This window comes from Mus caroli, unplaced genomic scaffold (assembly GCF_978045245.1).
Source record: "Mus caroli unplaced genomic scaffold, Mus_caroli_1 scaffold_15, whole genome shotgun sequence".
Lineage (NCBI taxonomy): Eukaryota > Metazoa > Chordata > Mammalia > Rodentia > Muridae > Mus > Mus caroli.
The window spans coordinates 65,106,664-65,130,658 of NW_028227270.1; the positions used below are offsets into that span (position 1 = coordinate 65,106,664).

At 40.5% G+C, this 23,995-nt stretch overlaps 1 protein-coding gene and 1 pseudogene across 9 annotated transcripts in view; one reads left to right on the forward strand and one right to left on the reverse strand.

Moving 5' to 3' along the window:
• Nsd1 (nuclear receptor binding SET domain protein 1) overlaps nt 1-23,995 on the reverse strand; it is a 110,277-nt gene that overhangs the window by 59,119 nt on the left and 27,163 nt on the right. For all 9 annotated transcript variants that reach the window (XM_085831053.1, XM_021180996.3, XM_029468506.2 and 6 more), the window contains 2 exons: nt 19,732-19,904; nt 11,718-14,280 (listed from right to left, as the gene is read on the reverse strand). In XM_085831053.1, the coding sequence (XP_085687179.1) occupies nt 11,718-14,280; nt 19,732-19,904 (2,736 nt within the window). The remainder of the gene's footprint in view (nt 1-11,717; nt 14,281-19,731; nt 19,905-23,995) is intronic.
• Nucleotides 2,528-7,097, forward strand: LOC110308415 (small ribosomal subunit protein eS26 pseudogene; annotated as a pseudogene).

Consider the following 23,995-nt stretch of genomic DNA (forward strand, 5'->3'; position numbering starts at 1 on the left):
CCAAAGTAGAGAAATTGCCCAACCAATGAAGCAAAGTTGCCTCACGTTCCTGCTGCCATGATGATGTTCTGTCTACAATGAAGCATGCATGCTAACCATTGAAGCTGTGTCTTGGTTAAACATGCCTGGGAATAAGTATACACATTCATACTCATGACTTTATGCTCTGAAGCAACTATAATAGATTATAATTTAATAAATTCCCCACTAGACATTCAAGTTTCATAATACTAATAACATTTATTTCTAATGTGAAGGAACATGTTAAGAACATGTTGGGAAACAACATGGATTCACTATTTCCAACTACTTAACACTCAAGGATCTCTAATTCTCAGTTCAACATGCCAAGCAGAAACTGGCATTTCTATTTTATAAATAATGTAACTAAAGCTCAGAAAGGGAAAGTGAGTTTTCAAACTCACTGTTATTAAGTTGGGTGAGCCATGATAAAAATCAGTCTGTCCACTCTACAATCCTTGGGTTCTCTTTACTAAAGAAAGTTCGCTCCTGGCTCAGCACTGGATCCCACTCACCTAGGTCTCAAGCTTTCTTGTTCCCTTTCTTTGTGAGGATGTTGTTCCCATTATACAGTAGATATTTGCTTTTCTCATTAAAAATACTCAGGAAAAGCTTCAGTTCTTTTTTTAAAAAAAGATTTATTTATTCATTATGTATACAGCATTCTCCTACATGTATGCCTGAAGACCAGAAGAGGGCACTATTTTTCATTACAGATGGTTGTGAGCCACCATGTGGTTGTTGGGAATTGAACTCAGGACCTCTGAGTCCTCCACCACAGAAGCTTCAGTTCTTTAGCTAAGTACTTCTTTGAGACAAACCAAGAAGCCTGTAGATGCCGAAGATTGGATATTGGAGTGAAATAAATCCGTATTCAGTATACCTTCAGGTTTCTGCAAATCGTATGCACTACTCCTCATCAAAATCATGTACAACAATACATTAACATTTCTAGGTCTCAGGTTGCCTTGGTAGTACATGCCTTTAGTCACAGTAGAGGCAGGTAGTTTGAGGCAGCCTGGTCTACAAAATGAGTTTCAGCCAAGGCTACATACAGAGAAACCCTTTCTTAAAAAAGAAAACAAACAAAACAAAATTAGGGTCTGAAAAACTATTAATTGACATTCCTTTTTGGTAATTTTTTATAGTCACACTATTCACTTCCTATGGTCTTTGGATTTTTGGTACAAAAAAAGAGGGTATATGGCTCTTAATACCTAAGACATTTACTTTTTAGAAAGAAAAAAACAAAACAAAACAGCATACTGTGTGACAAACTGTAAAGTGAAAATACCTAGTAACAACTGAATGGCTTAAAAGTCAAGACATATTCTCTGTCTTTCTCCGATCTCGCCGACACCCTAACTCTCCACCCACACTTTCCCTAATATAACCTGCCCTGAGATAGATGGTCACAATATTTCAGACAGCTGAAAAGTGGAAAGAGTTTCCCTAATCCCTTCCCTCTTTTATTTTGTTTTGTGTTGTTCTGTTGGTTGGTTTGGGTTTTGTTTTTTCAAGACAGGGTTTGTCTGGGTAGCCCTGGCTGTCCTTGATACAAGTGGGCAACATTAAAACAAAAGGAAATAGTTTAGCAAACTAAGAAAAAGAATAATCAAGAAAAAGAAAATTACAACCTTTTAATTCTGGAGGGCAACAGTAAGAATGAATGACAAGCAAATGAAGAGAGGCATGTAAAAGGAACCTGCTCGACCCTATCCCGTCCCTGTCCTACCACCATAAATCTTGTTTAGTTTTTGTTTTTTGTCAAGCTAGCGCTGAACTTGTGGCACCATCCTCCTCCCTCAGACTCCCTCCCTCCCAAGTGCTGAGCAACTGTGCCAAACTGCTATCATAAACTTGACATACTTCTACAAATTAATAAAAATATACTGTAAATTCCAACAACAAAGGTAAACATTAAGCTAATGAAACAATTTTATTCACATTAAGAGATTTTGTAGGAGCTGGTGAGATGGACTGGAGAGATGGCTCAGAGGTTAAGAGCACTGACTGCTCTTCCAGAGGTCCTGAGTTCAATTCCCAGCAACCACATGGTGGCTCACAACCACCTGTAATGGGATCTGATGCCCTCTTCTGGTGTGTCTGAAGACAGCTACAGTGTACTCATATAAATAATAAACAAATAAAACTTTAAAAAAAAAAGGGGTGGGGGGACTGCTGAGATGGTTCAGTGAATAAGAGCACTGACTGCCCCTTCCAAAGGTCCTGAGTTCAAATCCAAGCAACCACATGGTGGCTCACAACCACCTGTAATGAGATCTGAAGCTCTCTTCTGGCATGTCTAAAGACAGCTACAGTGTACTTAAATGTATAATAATAAAGAAATCTTTGGGCCAGAGCAAGCAGGAACTGAGTAGCTTGAATTCTATATACATATAGCTCGTTTATAAAATTCCAAACATTTTTAACTAGGTTCTAAATGGGGATAGAATTAAAAGTGATGGTTAGAATGAATTTTAGAAAAATACTGATGGGGGCACTGATGGCTCTTCCAGAGGTACTGAGTTCAATTCCCAGCAACCACATGGTGGCTTAGAACCATCTGTAATGGGATCGGATACCCTCTTCTGCTGTGTCTGAAGACAGATACAGTGTACTCATATGCATAAAATAAATAAATCTTTAAAAAAAAAAAAAGAAAGAAAAATACTGATGGAATGCAAGCTTTCCTTTTTCTGTCCTGCTTACAGAAATGCTTAATGTAACGATTATGAAGTACAAGTTAGAGCTGAGATGTATTGTCAAGCAGATACCCAATGATCCAGGAAGGGGCTATGAACAATGTATGTTCCCAATTCTAAAGAGACAAAGAAGTATTTTAAGGTTACTGACCATAGGAGATGCTAAATTTTCAAAAACACTAAACATTTAATAAAGGGAAGATTTAACAAATTACAGCAACCAGTAAGAAAAATAATGTATAATTTAATAGTTATCATTAATATGACAGCAAGAAACCACAGGATATATCTGGAAAACAGACTGAACTGCTGAGGGATCCAAAAACTATTAACTTTTTGTATCTTTTAAATGTTGAATTGTGCCAATATATTACCATATTTCCTCTTCCAAAAAATTGAAGATTGAGAATTTATCTCAATTGACAGTGCTTGCTGAGCACTGATGAAGTCATGGTTCACCATCCAGCACCACATACAATGGTACAGTAGCGATTCCTGTAATTCTGGACTCAGAAAAATTAAGAATTCAAGGTCATTCTTGGCTATAAAAGAGTTTGAGGGCAGTTTCGGCTGCAAGATACTATGTCTCAACAAAAACACTTTAAATTCATTAAAAGGAGTAAAAGCAAAAAATTATATGCAAAAATGAAATATAACACTGAAATACTAATAAATTAGAAACTCTTACAATATACTCATGTTTATTAGTCATTTTAAACAATGAAGAAAAGGATTTTTTTTTCTCCCCCTTTTTAGTTTTTCAAGAAAAACTTTCCCTGTGTAGCCTTGGCTGTCTTGGAACTCCATAAGCCAGGCTGGCCTCAAACTCACGAGATCTGCCTGCCTCTGCCTCCTGAATGCTGCCTGACTAAAAAGACTATTTCTAGTGCCCCTGTGATTTTATTTGCAAACAAGCAATGAAAAAAGGAAAGAACATTAAGGAAAAATTAAGTAGGGTAATATCCACGGGTGGATAGTACAGAAGGCTAAATAACATTATTAGAAGCTTCAAATGAAGGTTTCTAAAGACAAGCCAAAGAAACGTAGGCCATCAAGATGTCCTTGTTTTTGCTTTGTTTCTCTGTAACTCCTCCCACCAACACCTTTTTCTGATGTCCGATATATAAAACAAAGCCAGCAAGCAGCTGCTGTAAAGGCTGGGAAGAACAGCAATGGACTTGATCAAAAACCAGAAATCTACTTAAACTTGCCTTTAAAAAAAAAAAAGTTAAAAGAAAGGGTGTGGGGTGGGGAAATCAGGAATATGCCTCTATTTCCACCACTTGGGAAGGTTCTGAGCTGGAAGCTGACTTGAGCTACATAGCAACACTATTCTACATCTCCTAACCAAGCCTACAAAAACACTGGGAGTACAGCTCAGTAGCAGAATGCAAGCTTTGTCTCAGTCCCAAACAGCACCAAGAAAACAAAGCAAAACAAAACCAGGCCCAATGGCACAGACTTACTCCTAGCTACTCCAGAGACAAAAGATCAAAAGTTCAAGGCCTGCCTTAGTGACTGTACACTGGGCTCAATGTCAACCTAAACAACTTAGTGAGACGCTGTCTCAAAATAAAAAGTAAAAAAAACAAAAACAAAAAACCAAAGAAACAAAGCACAGCTCCAGATATATACAAATAATAAAGAGCTCATCTCGCATACAAGAGGCCCTAAATGTAATGTCCACTGCCACAAAACAAGTCCCCTATGTCAAACTTATTCCATGAGGCTTTTAATATCTTATTAATACTAAAACTAGGCAAAGACTATTACAAAAAGAAAACAAGCCAATGCAATTTATTATATAGATGAAAACATCCACAAGCAAACAAAACCTAGCAGTAATTAAAAAAAAAAAACAAAAAAAAACAAAAAAAACAAAAACACACTGCATACCACAGCCAAGTGATACCCAAAGACCACACAGTAAATTTAATACATATTGATAGATACAGGAGGGAGGAAAAGAGGCAAACAAGTTCAAAATTATAGCTGATGAATTAACTAAATTCAATATTATGGTTAATCTCAACCGTTAATTTGACTAGATTAAAAGTACCTTGGAGATTATTAGGTAAGCAGAGCTGGCTTTATCTGTGTGTATATGTCTGAGTGTGTGAGGGTGGGGGGTGGGGGTGGGAGGGCAAGTGGTTCAGAGAGGAATAACTAAAGGAAAAAGGAGACCAGCCCTGCATATAGATGGCATGACCTAACAGGCTGGGGACTCAGAGGGGGGATAAAAGGAGGAGGAGAAAGTCAGCTAAGACATGGCTCTCTATTTCCTGTTTCTATGATCTGAGAGGTTGTGCTCTGTAACCACAAGAGCTGTCTTCACCATAACAGCCTGAAAACTCTGAAATCCTAAGTCAAAACAATGAGAAATTTACTAACACACAGGAATAAAAGGGAAGTTCCTCAACATCAAATATCACTCACTAGAACTGGTAGTGATCAAATGGAAACTGCTAGATGGTTTTCTAAGACTGGGAACAATGCCTAGAACATCTGATGCTCTTTAGCTGTGCAAAAACTAAACTGTAACCTTTAACTGTAACCTCTGCTGTGCAACATCACTAGAGAGTCTAGCAAAAATAATGAGGCAAGGAGTGAAGTAAATAAACTGTAGAGAAGGATGAAGTAAAACTCCCTGCTCAGATTCCACGCACACAGAAAATCATTTTGGGCTGCTGAACAAGCTGAGCAAGCTTTAACAGCAATGACAGGCTATGAAGTTGGCTGAGCAGCTGAGTAAGGGTTCAAAGTCTTGAGGCAGACTCCCAGCACTAACATCTGTAACTCTAGCTGCAGAAGATCCCATGCCTTTAATCCAGCCTCCGCAGGCACAGTATACAGTGCAAAGACACATGTACCTGCTTAAGCCTAATGACCTGAATTAAACTCGGGAGCCCACAGAGTAGAAGAAAGGGACATATTTTCCTATGACTTCTACACATGTACATGCACACAAACATATATATATATATATATATAGGCCAATAAAATAAATATTAAAAGTTGGGGATACATTTAGCAAAAGTATAATAATACTTAAAAAAAAAAAACTTTTAAAAGATTTATTTATTTTATGTATGTACTATACTGTCACTGTCTTCAGACACACCAGAAGAGGGCATTGGATCCCATTTCAGATGGTTGTGAGCCACCATGTGGTTGCTGGGAACTGAACTCAGGACCTCTGGAAAAGCAGTCAGTGCTCTTAACCGCTGAGCCATCTCTCCAGCCCAAGTGTAAGAGTTTAAACTGAAAATCACAAAACAAGATTAAACAAACATAAATACAACTTATCTAAGTCATGGCATGTGGATGCTGAACTAGCCTACAGTCTGGGGACACTAAAGAAATTAACAAATTTAAATTAATATGAAATACAGAAGACAAAGTCAAAATCATCTTGGAAAAGTACAAACTTTAAACATTCACACTCTCTAATTTTAAAGATAAAGCTATTATATAAATACTGCAGATGAGACTATGCAGGGGCCTAGCAAACACAGGAGTGGATGCTCACAGTCAGCTATTGGATGTATCACAGGGCTCCCAATGGAGAAGCTAGAGAAAGTACCCAAGGAGCTAAAGGGATCCGCAACCCTATAGTTGGAACAACATTATGAACTAACCAGTACCCCGGAGCTCTTGTCTCTAGCTGCATATGTATCGAAAGATGGCCTAGTCGGCCATCACTGGAAAGAGAGGCCCATTGGACTTGCAAACTTTATATGCCCCAATACAGGGGAATGCCAGGGCCAAAAGAATGGGAATGGGTGGGTAGGGAAGTGGGGGGCGCTATGGGGGACTTTTGGGATAGCATTGGAAATGTAATTGAGGAAAATATGTAATAAAAAATATTAAAAATAATAAATAAATAAATAAATAAATACTGCAGAAACACTGTTAAAGAACTGTGCACTATCTATCAAGAGCGCCTCCTTCAGAGATGAGTATTTGAAGTGGAAAGCTGGGTAGACAGGAACGTACAGAACTGCTTCAATCAGACTGCCCCTTCTCTTGGCTCCAAGGTGACCAAAAAAAGAAGAAACAATGGTCGTGCCAAAAAGGGCCGCGGCCACATGCAGCCAATTCGCTGCATGAACTGTGCCCGGTGCATGCCCAAGGATAAGGCCATTAAGAAGTTTGTCATTTGGAACACTGTAGAAGCCACTGCTGTCAGGGACATATCTGAAGCAAGTGTCTTCGATGCCTATGGGCTTCCCAAGCCCTACGTCAAGCTGCATTACTGCGTGAGCTGTGCCATCCATAGCAAGGTCGCCATGAAGCCCGAAGTGCGGGACACCCCTACCACGATTCAGACCTGCTGGCACTGCACCGCTTCCTCCACCAAAGCCCATGTAAAGAGGTGGTTTTGTAAGGGCAGAAGGAAAACTACCCTGGAAAAATAAAATGGAAGTTGTACTTTAAAAAAAAAAAAAAAAACAGGCGCCCCTTTCTGTAACCAGGACAAGAACACTAGGTGCTGAAGAGACTGTTGAGGCAGTGAAGCATCTGCTGCTAAAGCATGGAGATCAGAGGTCAGAGTCCCAGTTAGGTAAAGAGCCATGACTAGCAGTACATGCCTGTAATCCTAGCACCTGAAGGCAGAGGAAGAAATAACTTCTGAGGCCTGTTGGTCAGCTCCAAGTTCACTGAGACATCTTATCGCAAACACTACAGTGAGGTACACCTGAAGAAGGGCCTGCTGTCCGCTCTCACGTATTTGCTGTTAGGTTGTTTTCAGCATGTGTCAACAAGCCCACGGAATAAAAAAGAATATTTCTTTTTTAAAGTAAACAAGGTCACTCTATAGCTCTGGCTTCAAACACTCAGCCATCATCCTAACTTCCCTTTGTAAGTACTGGAATATGTAAGTGTGAACCATCACACACTTCTAGTAATAATCTTTTTCAATACTGAAACTCAGTCAATGTATACCAACATGCAAAGGAATGAAGTTGAGTAGCCTAAACTCATACCAGTACTCTTAAAAAGTGGAATAAAGGCTCTAGAAAAAAAATGCAGGAGTAAATAAATCTTCATAACAAAAGATTATACAATGTCTTCAAAATATAACACAAATGCACAAAGACTTTATCAAAATTTAAATATTTTTGCACTTTAAAAGGTTATGATCGGGCTGGAGAGATGACTCAGCAGTTAAGAGCACTGACTGCTCTTCCAGAGGTCCTGAGTTCAAATCCCAGCAAGCACATGGCAGCTCACAACCATGTGTAATGGGATCTTATGCCCTCTTCTGGTGTGTCTGAAGACAGCTACAGTGTACATACATAAAATAAAAATAAATACTTGTATTACATCTACTAATCCCTGGAATGAAGGATGCTTAGGATTTAAAGACAAAGAGCTCAATAACCGGGAAAGGCTCAAGAGAGCTTAGCATGCAATAGGCCCTTGCTTTATCCACAGAACCAAAAAAGAAAACATAAACAATAATATAATCAAAAACTAGACAGATGTTTTCCAATGAAAGTATATAAATAGTTATCTGGGTCCATGAAAAGACACCCAGACTGCTATTCAGAGAAATGACTATAATCCCCAGCCCTTGGGAAGTTCAGACAGTAACACCACACAAATTTAGGTTCCATATATGAGTTCCATATATAGTTCCAGGCCAACCTGACTAGAACATCTGACCCTGTATCAAAAACAAGCCAGGCATGCTGACTAACACCTATAATCTTAGCACTGTGTCTAAAACAGGTGAAGACCAGCTTACTCTAGAAGCAGTGAGCCCCAGGCCATGCTGGACTACAGATTGAGAACACGTCTTGAAAAGGGGGTGGGGAAAGCCAGAGAGACAGCTCAGTGGGTAATAAAGGCACTTGCCACCAAACCGACATGATAGAGGGCAACAATCAACTCACAAACAGTCCTTAGATTTCCACATGTGTGCTGGGGCTGACACACACAAATAAACTGCAAAAAAATAGGGCAACCACCCAAAAAGCACAAGATGCTAACTAGACTTGAACACTGCAGGTTACTAGACATAACACACACTCAATTCCACTAAACAGCAGAATATGCAGTCTTCCCAAGTATACAGAGAATAGCCTCCAAAATATATCATGCTCACACAATGTCATAAGAAATTTATGAAGACTAAAAACACTATTGTTACTAGCTACTATGGGAAGAAAGCAGAAATCCTTGATAGTACAAAACAAGAAAGATTTATATGTGTATGGTAATAAAAACTAAATTCTGGAAAACCATTAGGTCAAAAAAAATTACTAAGAGAAATTAAAAATATGTTGAGGCAAATAAGAATCAATAGACTATTGGGCAGTGGTGGCGCATGCCTTTAATTCCAGCACTCGGGAGGCAGAGGCAGGCGGATTTCTGAGTTCAAGGCCAGCCTAGTCTACAAAGTGAGTTCCAGGACAGCCAGGGCTACACAGAGAAACCCTGTCTCAAAAAAAAAAAAAAAAAAAAAAAAATCAATAGACTGAAGTTTACAATATTCAGCAAAAGTAGCACTAAAAAGGGTATTTATATTAGTAACAACCTATGATTTTTGTTTGTTTCAAAGCCAGACTCTGGAGATGAGAGAGATAGCTCAGCAGGTAACAGACATTCAGTACATTTGTGTGTGTGTGTGTGTGTGTGTGTGTGTGTGTGTGTGTATTACAGAGTTTTGGTATTTTGAATTTTAAAAGGGGAGGGTCAAGTTTAGTGACTTATATACATCTTCAATAATTCCAGTGCTCAGAAAGTAAGAGGCAGGAAGGAATATCTATCTACAGGTAGAAAGCCAACACAGCAAGTTCCAAGCCTAAGATATGAAAACTATATTTAATCCAAAGTTAGCAGAAGGAAAGAAGTACAGCAGAAATAAATAAAACAAGATAGAAAATAGAAAAACAACAGCAAAAATCAGAATCTAGGAATGCATGCCAGCTAATGACTTGCCAGTAAGTAACAAGACCTTAGGTTAGATCCCTAATATCAAAAAGGAAAAATACTTTTAAGTGCCAAGTAAAATTTTTTTGAAAAATGTATTCAACTTTTAAAAATTATTTATTTTTGGAGAGTATAAAATAATTGCATCATGTTCCCCACCCCAAACCCTCCTACATACCCCTCCTTGTTCTCTTTTAAATTCATGGCTTCTTTTTTCATTAACTGTTGTTTTGCTATATATATTCAATTTTTTTAATTGAATTACAGGTGTGGGGAGGGAGGACACATGACAACACACACACACACACACACACACACGAGTGCAAGTGTCTGCAGAAGCTAGAAGAGAGCTTTATATCCCTGGAACTGAAGTTCCAGACAGTTATATTCCACTCCACATATGTGTGCTAGGATCCTAACTCTGGTACTCTGCAAAAACAGTGTGCACTCTTACTGCTGAGCCATCCCAAGGCCGTATAGAACAAACTCTTAGCAACATTTAAAAAAAAAAAAAAAAAAAAGGAGGCTGGGCATGGTGGTGCACGCCTCTAATCCCAGCATTTAGGAGACAGAGGCAGTGGATTTCTGAGTTTGAGGCCAGCCTGGTCTACAAAGTGAGTTCCAGGACAGCCAGGGCTATACAGGGAAACCCTGTCTCAAAAAACAAAAAAAGAAAAAAGGGGCGTAAATCATAAAGAGACACTACAACTGATATCACCAAAACTGATATTATACATAACTGGACAATCCAGAAGAACTGAATAAATTCCTTGCAATAGTCAATCCAAGACTGAATGAATGATATGAATCATTTTTTTAAAAAATCCAAACAAAGTTGAGCTTGTGCCAGTACTTAGAGGCTGAGACAGCCAGGTCTGCAGAGCTAGTTCTCCTCCAACAGTCAAGGCTACAGAGAAACCAAAAAACAAAGGGAAGATGACTCAGCAGTTAAGAAAGCTCTTCCAGAGGACCCAAGTTTGACTCCCAGCATCCACATCAGGTGGCTCACACTGACCTCTAACTCTAGTTCATGCATACTCTGAAACACACGTAACTGAAAACACTAAAGATCAAATGGGAAAGCACAAGCCCATTAAGCCTACAGTTTGCTGATGCACTGACCACGCTGCTCAACTTTCTCAGACTTCGGAAGCTGGGTTATGTTACATCTTGCATCTAGAATCCCAGCACTCAGGAAGCTGAAGCAGGATGATAGCAATGGAAAAAGTATAGTTTCTTCAACAAACTATTTTGGGAGAGCTGTATATCCACATCAAAAGAATTCAGGGCCTTTGCCTTTCACCATACAAAAAAATTAACAACAAAACAAGCAGAGACCTGAAACAGTTAAGCACATTGGGGTGGACAGCAGCTTCTTAGCTGTAACCCCTAACAAAAAAGGATCAAGAGCAAAGACAGTAAAACAGCATCACAAGAGACTCTGACCTTCTCCCCATCAAAAAAAAAAAAAAAAAAATCCAAGACAGCTAAGCCAAGACAACAGAGACACACTCTCAAAGCACAGTGAGAAGGTAACCGTGGCATAGCATTACTTAGCACATCTCTCTTACCTATATAAAAATGTGCATCCTTTTAAGTTGTGGTCAGAGGAAACCTAGTTTCCAGTCTTTTTACTACCAGTACACTAATGACTATACTTAAGTTTTTAGGCCTACAACCTCCTCAATCCCAAAATGTCAGTTAACTTTATAAGATAAGAAACTGGAAAGGAGAAAAAATTATCGGGATTTACAAAAAGAAAAAAAAAAAAGCTAATAAGAAAGTAACAGGTAACTCAGTAGCAGTGTGCTGCCAGACATCCACTGAGGTCTTAAATTCAACCCCAAATAGCTAAAATAAAACTATAAAGTTTTAAAATACAGATATCCCACATTTAAATATTAGTCTTTTTAGTCAAGTGTTAACTCTGACTCCAAGTTTGTAGCACATATTCCATTACAACAAACAGACCAGGGTCTTCAAATGAGCAACTTTGTCAGAAAAGAAAACATTAACAAATTCTCTTTACTTTTTACCCGACAGAGTTCTCACCTGGCTCAGGGAGCTTGGTCTGCGGCATCAAACTGGGAATTCCTGTCTCCTTTTCTACATCACCCATGCCAACACTGGACTTCTCACAAACATTCAGCCGAGGCCCAACCGATTCAGAGTGGCTGCCATGATTGGGATCTGCTGCTGAGTCCTCAAGTTTACTTGTAGGAGGAGCTCTTTGTTCTAAGTAATCGTCCCGGGCCTTCTGCACAGCGTCAGCAGGAAGTGAGACTCCAAAAGCACCTGCAGAGTTTTCTTTCTCCCGAAATCTGTTAGCACGCTTGCCGGGCTTAGGGCGCCTTTGGTTTAATCGCTGCCACCGCTTTTTAGGCACCACCTGATTAACATCATGGAGTTCATCATTCTCAGTGTTCATTTCAGAGCCCAACTCTGGGCCTTTTCTGTTCTCAAAAGATGGTTCTTTTTCAAGAATTTTATCAGGGTCAGATTGTTTAGCCTTGCTATCAAAATGTACATCTGAAAAATGTGTGTCTTCATTTCTTAAAAGGTCCATTTGTTGCAGAGGCTCTTCTTTACCAGGATCTTCAGCCCCACCCCTGGATGGGCCATTCACTGATCCTCCACTTTCTTTGTTTCCCAGTCTGTTAGCAGCAAGTGTCACAGCTGGAAGTCGGCTCAACTTTCTCTTCCGCTCAGTCTTTAAGGCTTTTGGGTTTACTGAAGGTTTTACCATCTGGGCTGAAATGGTTTCTCTCAATTTGGATGATGGCTTTGCTCGGCCACAGTTGCGCCTTGGGATACAGTTAGAGCGAATTTTACCACAAGCAGGGAGCTCTCTTTTGTCAGAAGCTAAGCTTGATAGGGAAGAAGACAATTCTCCAGACAAGGCAGAGTCACCCCCACCAGGACTCTGGTGAACCGAGTCCTGAGTGCTATCTCCAGGCTTTTCAGAATTGTGTGTGGAGTTTCCTAACACCAAAACTTTTGATGTCCCTACAGGGCTACCAGAAGAACAGTCCCCACGATCTGGAGTCCGGTAGGAAGCCAGATTTTGAGCAGTCATTAACCGTTGCTCCTTTGTCTTACTGTCATGCATATCCTTCAGCATCATTAGCAATGTGCTAAACTTGTAATCTGGTTCAATTGGTATATGATTCTGACTAGAAGCAGAAGAAAACAGTAATGGCTTTGATGCCTTTGACGTTCCAGAATCACTGACATCTTCACTTAATGATCTGTACGAGAGCTCCTTCAGTTCCGACAGAACGTGCTTCACCACTGCTGTTTCTATGTCACTTGAATCTCTGGTTTTCTCATGCATATTGTTCAGTAGTTTTAGCCCCTCTCCTTTCCCACTTTTGGATATGCTGGCCAAAGGAGAGCCATTGGTATCAGAAGAACAACATTTCAAACTGAGGTCCTCACTTGTAGCTGAGGTTTCTGCAACAGCTGGGCTTTCTTTATGCTTGCATTTTATACTACGAAACTTGGGTTGTCTGCATTTCAGAGGTAACAGAGTCTGATTTGCAAGCCCACCCTTTGTCAGTGAATTTTCATCACGAATGCCTGGTGGTGCACTGAATTTTGTAGTGAGACCATCAGTCCTACATTCTGGTTGGGGTTTGGGAATAGGACTACTGATTTTACGATCAGAAAGATTGACCTGAGACAACTCAGCAGTTTCAGGCTCCATTGTCTTGGTAGAACCCATTAAATGGTCTGTATGTGAATTAGTAACGAGGGATTTCTGTTTCTCTTTTATCCTGTTTGTGACAGGATATCTAGAATACTGTGTTTCATTTTTGTGCACCGATAAAGCATTCTCTGTTTTATCAAAAGTATCTGTAATTTCAAGGACACTGTTCTGGAATCCTGAGTCGTGTTCTACAGGATCCAGGTCACTGCAGCCATCATCAGAAGTGGTAGTCACACTGACAGAATTGCTTCGCTTTTCCTCATCACCAGCTCCAACATAGCAGAGCTGTACTTTTGAGCTGCAGACCTGGCCTGGTTGGAGTTTCTTTTTCTCTCCAGAATGTTTAGAGATTAAAGCACTCTCAGACAAACCTGATAAAGAATCACAATCTGGAGTCTCAAAGTCTGTCTTAGCCGTGTTCTGTCCACTGGAAGAAAAGAGGAAACTTCCTGGTGCAGTGCTAGACCCTGTGAGGCTGTTTGCTATCCTGGAAAGTTCATTAGAAGCCTGTTTATCAGATACACCCCCAGAGATAAAGTCTAGGCCAAGGTTCTCTGGAATTTTGCCCCTCCATTCTTCTTTATGTGATTCAAATGGCACGAGACCCTTTTTCACACTAGTCCTTTTTATATTATCAGAGCTTTTTCTAACTCGAGACTTGGCACAGGGCTTTTCCTTTTCATCTGCAGAATGCTCAGAATCAAAAGCCAGAGACTTCAAGCAGCCATTAAGCAACAGGTGTTCTGAATCAGGGTCGGTTGTACAGTCCTCAAATGGCATATCTTCCTCACTGTCCAACTTGACTGAGCTAGTGACACACTTTTGGTTCTTAGAGCCTTTGGGAACGTCATATTGCTCGGCAAGACCAACGCTGGCTTCCCATTTACTCAAAATCTTCTGAGGAACCTTAAATTAAAAGGAAAATAAGAATACCATTTATTAGGGAAAAAAAAAAAGAAAAGCAGGGAGATTAAAAAGAAAACATCTCAAATCAGAATCTACCTAAAATCTTATTGTTCTGTTTTGCTTTTGTTTTTCAAGACAGGGTCTCACTATGTACAGCTCACTGTCCTGGAACTCATTATGTAGGTAGACCAAATTGGCCTCACATTCACAAAAACCCACCTGCATCTGCCTCCTCCCACATACTGGGATGTCCACTACTACTCCTTGAAAACCTTGCTATTCTCATTCAAAGTCCCCTTTCTGAAGCCAGGCTATTTCTGTTGTTGAATTGCAGTTATATATATATATATATATATATATACACACATACATACACTACCGTGCCTAGTTCTTCAATGACTTTCTATGAAACTGCCCAATATTAGCATCTGAGTTTATCACAACTTGCCCACCAAGGATTCCACATATTTCTGTTACCCACAGAACTAACATGCTGGATGTGGTGCTGCACACCACTACCCCTAGCACTTGAGAGGCAGAGGGAGGTGGATCCTTGAGTCTGGGGCAAATCTGGTCTACAGTTCTAGAACAGCCAGGGTAACACAGAGAAACCCTGTCTTGGAAAACCAAAAATAAACAAATTTTCCCAATTAGTAAGCAAGGCTGGGAAGGGTCATTGTGGGTGGTGTCATCCCTGGGCTGGTAGTCCTGGGTTCTATAAGAAAGCAAGCTGAGCAAGCCAGGGGAAGCAAGCCAGTAAGGAGCACCTCTCCGTGGCCTCTGCATCAGTTCTAGCCTCCAGAATCTTGCCCTATTTGAAGTTCCTGACTTCCTTCAATGATGAACAGTGTTGGGGAACTGTAATCAGAATAATCCCTTTCCTCCCCAGCTTGCTTTTTGGTCATGATATTTTGTCACAGCAACAAAAAAAGTAGGTACCACTGAGACAAGTGGGTACCAGCTTAGTGGGGTATTGTTTTTAACAGATCTGACTGAATTCTGGGAGGGTTGTAGAAAGAACTTGGAACTTTTGGGCTAGAAAAGCCACGGAGTATTAAGAGCTGAGTGGGATGTCCCGTAGTACCTTGGGAGATAAGAATGTTGAGAGCAGTACAGAAGATGGAAGGCCTGGCTTGTGAAGCTTCAGACAAATTTAAATACTGTCAGGGCTGTCTACGATTTAAAATTAAATCTGTCACTCTGGTCAGCTGGGGCTGCAGAGCCAGCCACGATTAACACGACACCAGCACTACTGAAGAGAAACTTTGATGTACTGGGACAACTGATGCTGGTTAGGTGGAGCTAAGGAATAAGTCATCTTTTTTTTTTTTTTTTTTTTTTTTAAAGATTTATTTATTATATGTAAGTACACTGTAGCTGTCTTCAGACACTCCAGAAGAGGGCGCCAGATCTTGTTACGGATGGTTGTGAGCCACCATGTGGTTGCTGGGATTTGAACTCTGGACCTTCGAAAGAGCAGTCGGGTGCTCTTACCCACTGAGCCATCTCACCAGCCCCGGAATAAGTCATCTTTTACTTCAGCATCACTGAGGTAAAATCTGGGAAGTGTTTCCTGAGACCACAGAGGCAGCCAAGGTTCTTCCTCATGCTGGCAGACAGACTGTAATATGCAAGAGTCACCCAAGTGGTAGTGGTTTTGGAAGGCATAAAGAGTTCGTGAAAAGCCGGGCGTGGTGGCGCACGCCTTTGATCCCAGCACTCGGGAGGCAGAGGCAGGCGGATTTCTGAGTTCGAGGCCAGCCTGGTCTACAAAGTGAGTTCCAGGACAGCCAGAGCTATACAGAGAAACCCTGTCTCGAAAAACCAAAAAAAAAAAAAAAAAAGAGTTCGTGAAGAGCAGCCCTAGTGAAGTTGCAGTCTTAGTGGCAGTTGAAGGCCCAGAGACCGAGTGGGTCATGCAAAGTAGTTGAAGTTTGGCACCATGAAAAGAGCCTCAATGAGGCTATTGGTGAAAGTGCAGCACAGTTGCAGAAGACCCCAGGATTCTGCAGATGCCAGTACCATGCGATGACCACCAAGAATAGCAGCAGCAGTGGAGTGGAGGAGCCAGCTGGAGTCTAGAAGTCAAGCTTGAGTGTACTATAGAAGGCAAAGCCAGAGAACTGACCTTAAGCCCTTTGGAGGAGTCCAGAAGATTGTGAGTGGATCACAGATACTGGACGGTTGGAGTTTAGTTTTTGCTTTGATTTGACTGACTGTGCCCTAATTTTTCACTCCTGAAGTAAGAAAGTATTTGGTCTCTTTGTTTGTTATTTGTTATGATTTTAATGTGAGATCTTAGGGATGAATAAGAAAGGAAGGGTTGTGGCTTAATAATGATGTGTTTATGTGTCAAGTTGACAACAAATCAACTGTACTGGCTGGTTATCTCTGTCAACTTGACAGGTATAGTCATCAGAAAGAAAGGAGCCTTAGCTGAGGAATTGTCTCCATGAGATGCAACTGTAAGACATTGTCTCAATTACTTATCAGTAGGGTTGGGCTCAGCTCACTGGGAATGGTACCATCCTTGGGCTGGTAGTCCTGGATTCTATAAGGAAGCAGGCAACTGTGCACTTCCCCCAACCCCAGTCTTCCCTCCCCTGCTCCCGATTTGACTCTTCATCAGTTCCTACCCTATTTGAGTTCCTGTCCTCACTTTATTCAATGACAAACAGTGCTGTAGAAGTGTCAGCCGAATAAACTTTCTTTCCTCCCCAATTTGCTTTTTGGTCACAATGTTTTGACACAGCAACAAAAAAATCTAAATAAGACAGTGTTGTGTTCTTATAGTCCCAGTTACTCAGGAGGCTGAGGAGTCCAGGAATTGACAGTTAGTTGGGGCAAATCAGCAAAAGCCTATCAAACTAACCAACCGATTGTGACATACTGTGAGAATACAGGGATAGAGAATGACAATTGGGCTGGTGAGATGGCTCAGTGGGTAAGAGCACCCGACTGCTCTTCCGAAGGTCCAGAGTTCAAATCCCAGCAACCACATGGTAGCTCACAACCATTCGTAACGAGATCTGGCGCCCTCTTCTGGAGTGTCTGAAGACAGCTACAGTGTACTTACATATAATAAATAAAAAAAAAAAAAGAAATACCATAACCAAGGCAACTCTTTAAAAAAAAAAAAAGAGAGAGAGAATGACAATTACAAGAACTAGTAGGAAAAGGGAAATAAAGAATTATGGTTTAGGGGTGGAGGAGTTTCAGCTTGACAAAACTAGAAGAGCACAGTCTGATAATGTAGCTCATCAACAGGTACTTTCCTGACATGCCTGAGGCCCTGAATTCAATGCCCAACAGGGGTGGGGGCATGGATGGACTGATACCAGAGACACACACACAGAGAAGAAGAAAAAAAAAAAAGACAACGAATGACAAGTTTGTTACTTGTATTTTAACAAAACAGCAAGGGTAGACTAGGCTACATAGCAAGATGCTGTCTCAAATATGCGAATGTGCACTCACAATTTTTAAACAAAAGAAATTGAACTTTTTTTCTCAGCAAACTATAACAAGTCACCAAGCAAAAGATACAAGTGTTGAATTCCAGCTGGGCATGGTGGTGCACTCCTTTAATCCCAGCACTTGGGAGGCAGAGGCAGGTGGATCTCTGAGTTCAGTTAGGATTTTTTTTTTTTTTTTTTTTTTTTGGTTTTTCGAGACAGGGTTTCTCTGTGTAGACCTGGCTGTCCTGGCACTCACTTTGTAGACCAGGCTGGCCTCGAACTCAGAAATCCGCCTGCCTCTGCCTCCCGAGTGCTGGGATCAAAGGCCTGCGCCACCATACCCGGCTTCAGTTAGGATTAATGGCAGATTCTATTAATCCCAGCACTCCAAGACAGAGGCAAGTAGATCTCTGAGTTCAAAAGCCAACTTGGTCTACATATTGACTTAGCAACCTTAGCCACAGAGACCCTACCTCAAAAACAAACAAAAGAAAAAATTAAAAAGCAACAAATGTTCATAAACCTAAACAAATGACTCATAACATGCTATGTTTCATAACCTAAACAGATGTGTGGTGTCACCCACCTACATCCTCCGCATTCCTCAAGACTGCGGGCAGAGGGCTGTGAGTCTGAGGCCTGCCTTTTCAACAGCGAGACCCTGACTAAAGGCAAAACAAAGGAAGCAAAACCCATTCACACAGAGAGAAATGTTCATGATTAAAATATAACCAGGTATGAAACTACAAAACTAAAAACTGGCAGAAAACAAAAGGAATAAAACTACTAAAACATCTTATTAAAGTCGGACGTTACAGAGACATTTCTATAACTCAAGTACTGGCAAGTATGAGACAGGGAAGCCTGAGTTCAAGAACAGTCTAACATGCAGAACAAGACCCTGTCTAAAAGCACACAAACAAGCCAACAAGGTAAGTACAATATATCTTTTTTATTCTTTTTATTTTCCTGTTCAACCTTAGGGATTAAAACAAGAGATTTGGGAGGCAGAGGCAGGTGACTTTCTGAGTTCAAGGCCAGCCTGGTCTACAGAGTGAGTTCCAGGACAGCCAGGGCTACACATAGAAACCCTGTCTCGAAAAAACCAAAAAAAAAAAAAAAAAAGAGATTTATGCTTAGTAGGCAAGAACTCTTCCAGTGAATTAAATCCATAACCCTCATTCTATCGATTGTTTTCTTCTTACATAAAAGGTTACCAAAGGGGGCTGGAGAGATGGCTCAGTGGTTAAGAGCACTGACTGCTCTTCCAGAGGTCCTGAGTTCAATCCCCAGCAACCACATGATGGCTCACAACCTTATCTGTAATGGGATCCGATGCCCTCTTCTGGTGTGTCTTAAGACAGCTACAGTGTACTCATATACATAAAATAAACAAATAAATCTTAAAAAACAAAAAGATAACAAAAGAACCCAGGCAGTGGTGGTGCAGGCCTTTAATCTCAGCACTTGAGAGGCTCAGCACTTGATTAGTCTGAGGCTAGCCTAGTCTATAGAGTGAGTTCCAGGATAGCCATGGCCATACAGAGAAACTCTATCTCAAAAAAACAAAAGGGCTGGAGAGATGGCTCAGTGGGTAAGAGCACCCGACTGCTCTTCCAAAGGTCCAGAGTTCAAATCCCAGCAACCACATGGTGGCTCACAACCATCCGTAACAAGATCTGGCGCCCTCTTCTGGAGTGTCTGCATAAATAAATAAATAAATAAATAAATCTTTAAAAAAAAAAAAAAAAAAAGACAACCAAGGACTGGTCACTCCATAATAGTGTCCATTACTTCTCTCTGCGGAGTCAGAGGTAGGTAGAATCACTTCTCAAAATAATCAGTGTAAAGATGTATGAAAACTAGGGAGAGCTAATCCCAACAAAATATGCTATGTTCTAACTATTATTTTTTCAAATATCCTGTTAACTAAACGTAATATATATTTCAAATCTATTAGCGCTGTATTCTTTTGTTTATACATTGTCTTTACCTTATGCCTATATCCTTTTTCTTTCTGTTTCCCTCTTCTCCTAAGGACAGGTAGTTCTTCAAATTGATGTCTGCCTTCAAACATGACGATTGCTTTTCCAGCCACCCAGGCTTTTTCAGAAGGGTCTCCAAAAGCCTCCACGTAGTATTCACGATATGGCCTCCTATTGGCAACTGGATAAGAATGAAAAAGAGTCATTTCTTCAGAAGGAAGGATGAGTACTTGACATCAAGAGAATAAGCAATCCTCCTATAGCAGCCAAGCAGCCATAGTTCAGCAGGCGAAGGACACTTGGCACCAAACCTGACAACCTGAGTTCAATTTGAGTCTGGTCTCCAGCAAACACATGATGAGAGGAGAGCTGTTACAGCATTTGCTGAGTATGTAAGAGGCCAAAAGCAGATATGTATTCAAATCCATGTTGAGTAGCTGGAGAGATGGCTCAGCTGTTAAGAGCAATTCCTTGTGTTTCAGAGGACCCAAGTTCAGTCCCTAGCACCCAAATCAGGCAGCTCACAATTAGCGCTAACTGCCCCTTTAGGAGATCCAACACCTTTTGCCCTCTTGAGCACCCTCAAACAAACATACAAATATGTCAAAGTTTGGGTTTTTTTTTTTCGAGACAGGGTTTCTCTGTATAGCCCTGGCTGTCCTGGAACTCACTCTGTAGACCAGGCTGGCCTCGAACTCAGGAAATCCACCTGCCTCTGCCTCCCAAGTGCTGGAATTAAAGGGGTGAGCCACCACTGCCCCTGTCAAAGTATTTTTTAAGGGGCTAAAGATAACTCAACATTTAAAAACATGTACAGGTCTTACAGAGGACGAATTCAGCTCCCCATGCCCAAGTCTAGTGGCTCACAACTGCTTATAACTCTAGCTCTGAGGAGCCAATTGCTCTGATTCCACAAGTCTGTGGACTATAAATTGAGTTCTAGGCCAGCCTAGGCTATATCAAGAGGCCTTATCTAAAAATAAAACAGAGATTCATATGTGTCTTTAATCCCAGTACTTGGGAGAGAAGCCGATCTCTATAAATTTAAGTCCAGCCTGATCTATAGAAGAGTTTCAGGCTAGCCAGGGCTATATATAGTGAGAACCTGTTTCAAGAGGTTCAAAGAAAAAAAAAACCTTAAAAAAAGAATGCACCTAAGCCAAGGTTAATGGAAGCAGGTGAATCCAGAGTTCAAGGCCATCCTAAACTGCACAATAATTTTGAAGTTAGCCTTGGCTACAGAAAACTGTCTTAAAAACAGGAAGAGATGGCTCAGATATAAGAGCACACATTGCCTGCAGGGGACCAAAGTTCAGTTCCCAGCACTTGTTTCACAAAGCCACGGGTCGTCGTCGTCCCACCCCCCAGTGGGGTTATGGAACCCAGTAACACCTTCTGAGTGCTGAGAACTGAAAGGTCCTCATGCTTAGAAAGGAGAGTACTCACTGACTGAGCCACTCCCAGGCCCCAAAATTTGTGGTTTTTTGGTTTCTTTTTTTTTGAAGATTTATGTATGAGTACACTGTAGCTGTTTTCAGACACATGAGAAGGTGTCAGATCACATTGCAGATGGTTGTGAGTCACCATGTGGTTTAAGAAAATTGAACTCAGGACCTTTGGAAGAGCAGAGCAGTCAATGCTCTTAACGGCTGAGTCATCTCTCCATCCCCAAAATGTGTATTTTCTAACATCATTTGAAATACTTAACCTAAAGGGGAAATCACTGCATTGTTATATACTGCACTATACTACACTAATTTTTATATTCAAATCAATTAAGAATTGCCACAAATCTGCAATTTCTATATCTAAATGTATATAGTTTATTTCATCCTTAAATTTTCTGCTGGTATAAAACTTTTCAAAGGCCAGGTGTGCTGGCGCACGCCTTTAATCCCAGCACTTGGGAGGCAGAGGCAGGCGGATTTCTGAGTTCTAGGCCAGCCTGGTCTACAGAGTGAGTTCCAGCACAGCCAGGGCTATACAGAGAAACCCTGTCTTGGAAAACCAAAAAAAGAAAAGAGAGATTAGTTTTTTTAAAAAAAATAAGTACATCAAGTTTTAGACCTTATTTTTCAAAGTATCCTAGAATCAAATGTAACAAGCTAAGTAAGAAAAACAAACAATAATCAACGAAAAATGTTCCAAATCAAGATTTTTGTCATTCTTTCTAATTGAGAAAGTTTCACCTACGCCATATTGGCCTCAAACTCACTGTCTAGCCAAGGATAACCTAGAAATCGTTGATCCTCCAGCTTCCAAATCCCAAAGTCAGAGGTTCTCAACTTGTGGGTCACAATCCCTTTAGGAGTCAAATGATGCTTTTACAAAAATCACCTAAGACCATTAGAAAATACTGATATTGCAATTTGTAATAATAGCAAATTGCAGTTATGAGAGAACAACAAAAATGATGTTATGGTTGGGGTCACCACAAGATGAGCAACTGTATTAAAGGTCGCAGCATTAGGAAGGCTGAGAACCTCTGCCCTAAGTACTGGTATACGAAGTATGCACGGTCTCAGTCAGCAATATTTCAGAATGAGTTATTTTAGCCTTTAAATTATCAAACATTTCATGGCTAAAATAGATAAATACACAGAAAACTGATTCTGGACAATGTAAACTTTTTTCCCAATTTTTGTAACATTGTTATTTATATGCATACATACTATAGCATACATGTGGAGGGCAGACAGCAACTTGTGGTAGTTCTCTCCACCATAGGAAGCCCGACGAAGCAACTCAGGTCTTCAGGCTTATACTTCAAACACTTTGAGCCATTTCTCTGGCTAAAGACAATGTAAATTATATTTTCTTTTCTTTTGTAAAAATACTTATTTATTTTTTATGTATGAATGATCACTTTTCCCACACCCTGAAGAGGGAATCAGATTCTATTATAAACGGTTGTGAGCCACCATATGGTTGCTGGGAATTGAACTAAGGATCTCTGTAAGGGCAGGCAGTACTCTTAACTACTGAGCAACCTCTCCAGCCCCAACAATGTAAATTCTTAAGTAAATAGTCTAAGGTCAATAGATGAACCTCAGTTTGTAAAGTGCCTACATACAATGCACAAAGTCCCGGGCGAGATGATAGCACCACATAAAGTGAGTGGCACACACTTGATATCCCAGCACATGGGAGATGGAGGAAGATCATATTGCCAGACAGTTCAAGGCCAGCCTGACAAAAATAAAACCTCATTTATAAAAATATGGGGGTCAGAGGTGTGTGACAGGGAGACTGGGACATACATTAATTTGTAGAATTAAATTTCCATTTTTATTTTCCATTGTGTACATACAAAATAACTGAGATTTTTATTTTATGGTTTTTTTTTAAAAGATTTTATTTATTTATTATATGTAAGTACACTGTAGCTGTCTCCAGACACTCCAGAAGAGGGGGTCAGATCTTGTTATGGATGGAGTCAACATGTTGTTGCTGGGATTTGAACTCTGGACCTTCAGAGAGCAGTCGGTGCTCTTAACCACTGAGCCATCTCTCCAGCCCTTGTGTTGTTTTTTGAGACAGTGTTTCTTTGCGTAACAGTCATGGCTGTCCTGGAACTCACTCTGTAGACCAAGCTGGCCAGGAACAGAGATTCACCAGCCTCTGTCCCCCAAGTGCTGGGTCTCAAAGGTGTGCACCTTCACCATCCTGAGGTCTTGAAGTTTAAAATGGGCTGGAGAGATGGCTCAGCGGATAAGAACACTTAACTGCTTTCCTGAAGGTCCTGAGTTCAAAGCCCAGCAACCACATGGTAGCTCACAACCATCCATAATGAGATCTGATGTCCTCTTCTGGTATGTCTGAAGACAGCTACAGTGTACTTATGTATAATAATAAATCTTTGGGCTAGAGTGAGTGGGGCCAGAGGGAGTTCAATTCCCAGCAACCACATGATGGCTTGCAATCATCTGTACAGCTACAGTGTACTCATATACATAAATAAATAAATCTTTTAAAAAATTTTAAACATAATCTCACTATGTAGCTGTCCTCATATCCATGATTCTCCTGACTCCATCTTTCCAACCATGAAATTGCAGGCAAGTACTAACAGCCTGATCTAACTACTTTTCAATCTCAGAGTAAGACAAACTTCAACTAAAAAAATGAAAGGTGTTAATCCTAAAAATTTCCAAGAAAACAATGTATTACTGCTAAGTACCAAACTTCTGATTCACACTAAAAACAGCTCCTAAAAAGCTCATGATTCCACACATTGTATTTTACAATAAATAATCAACTGTAAGTTATTAC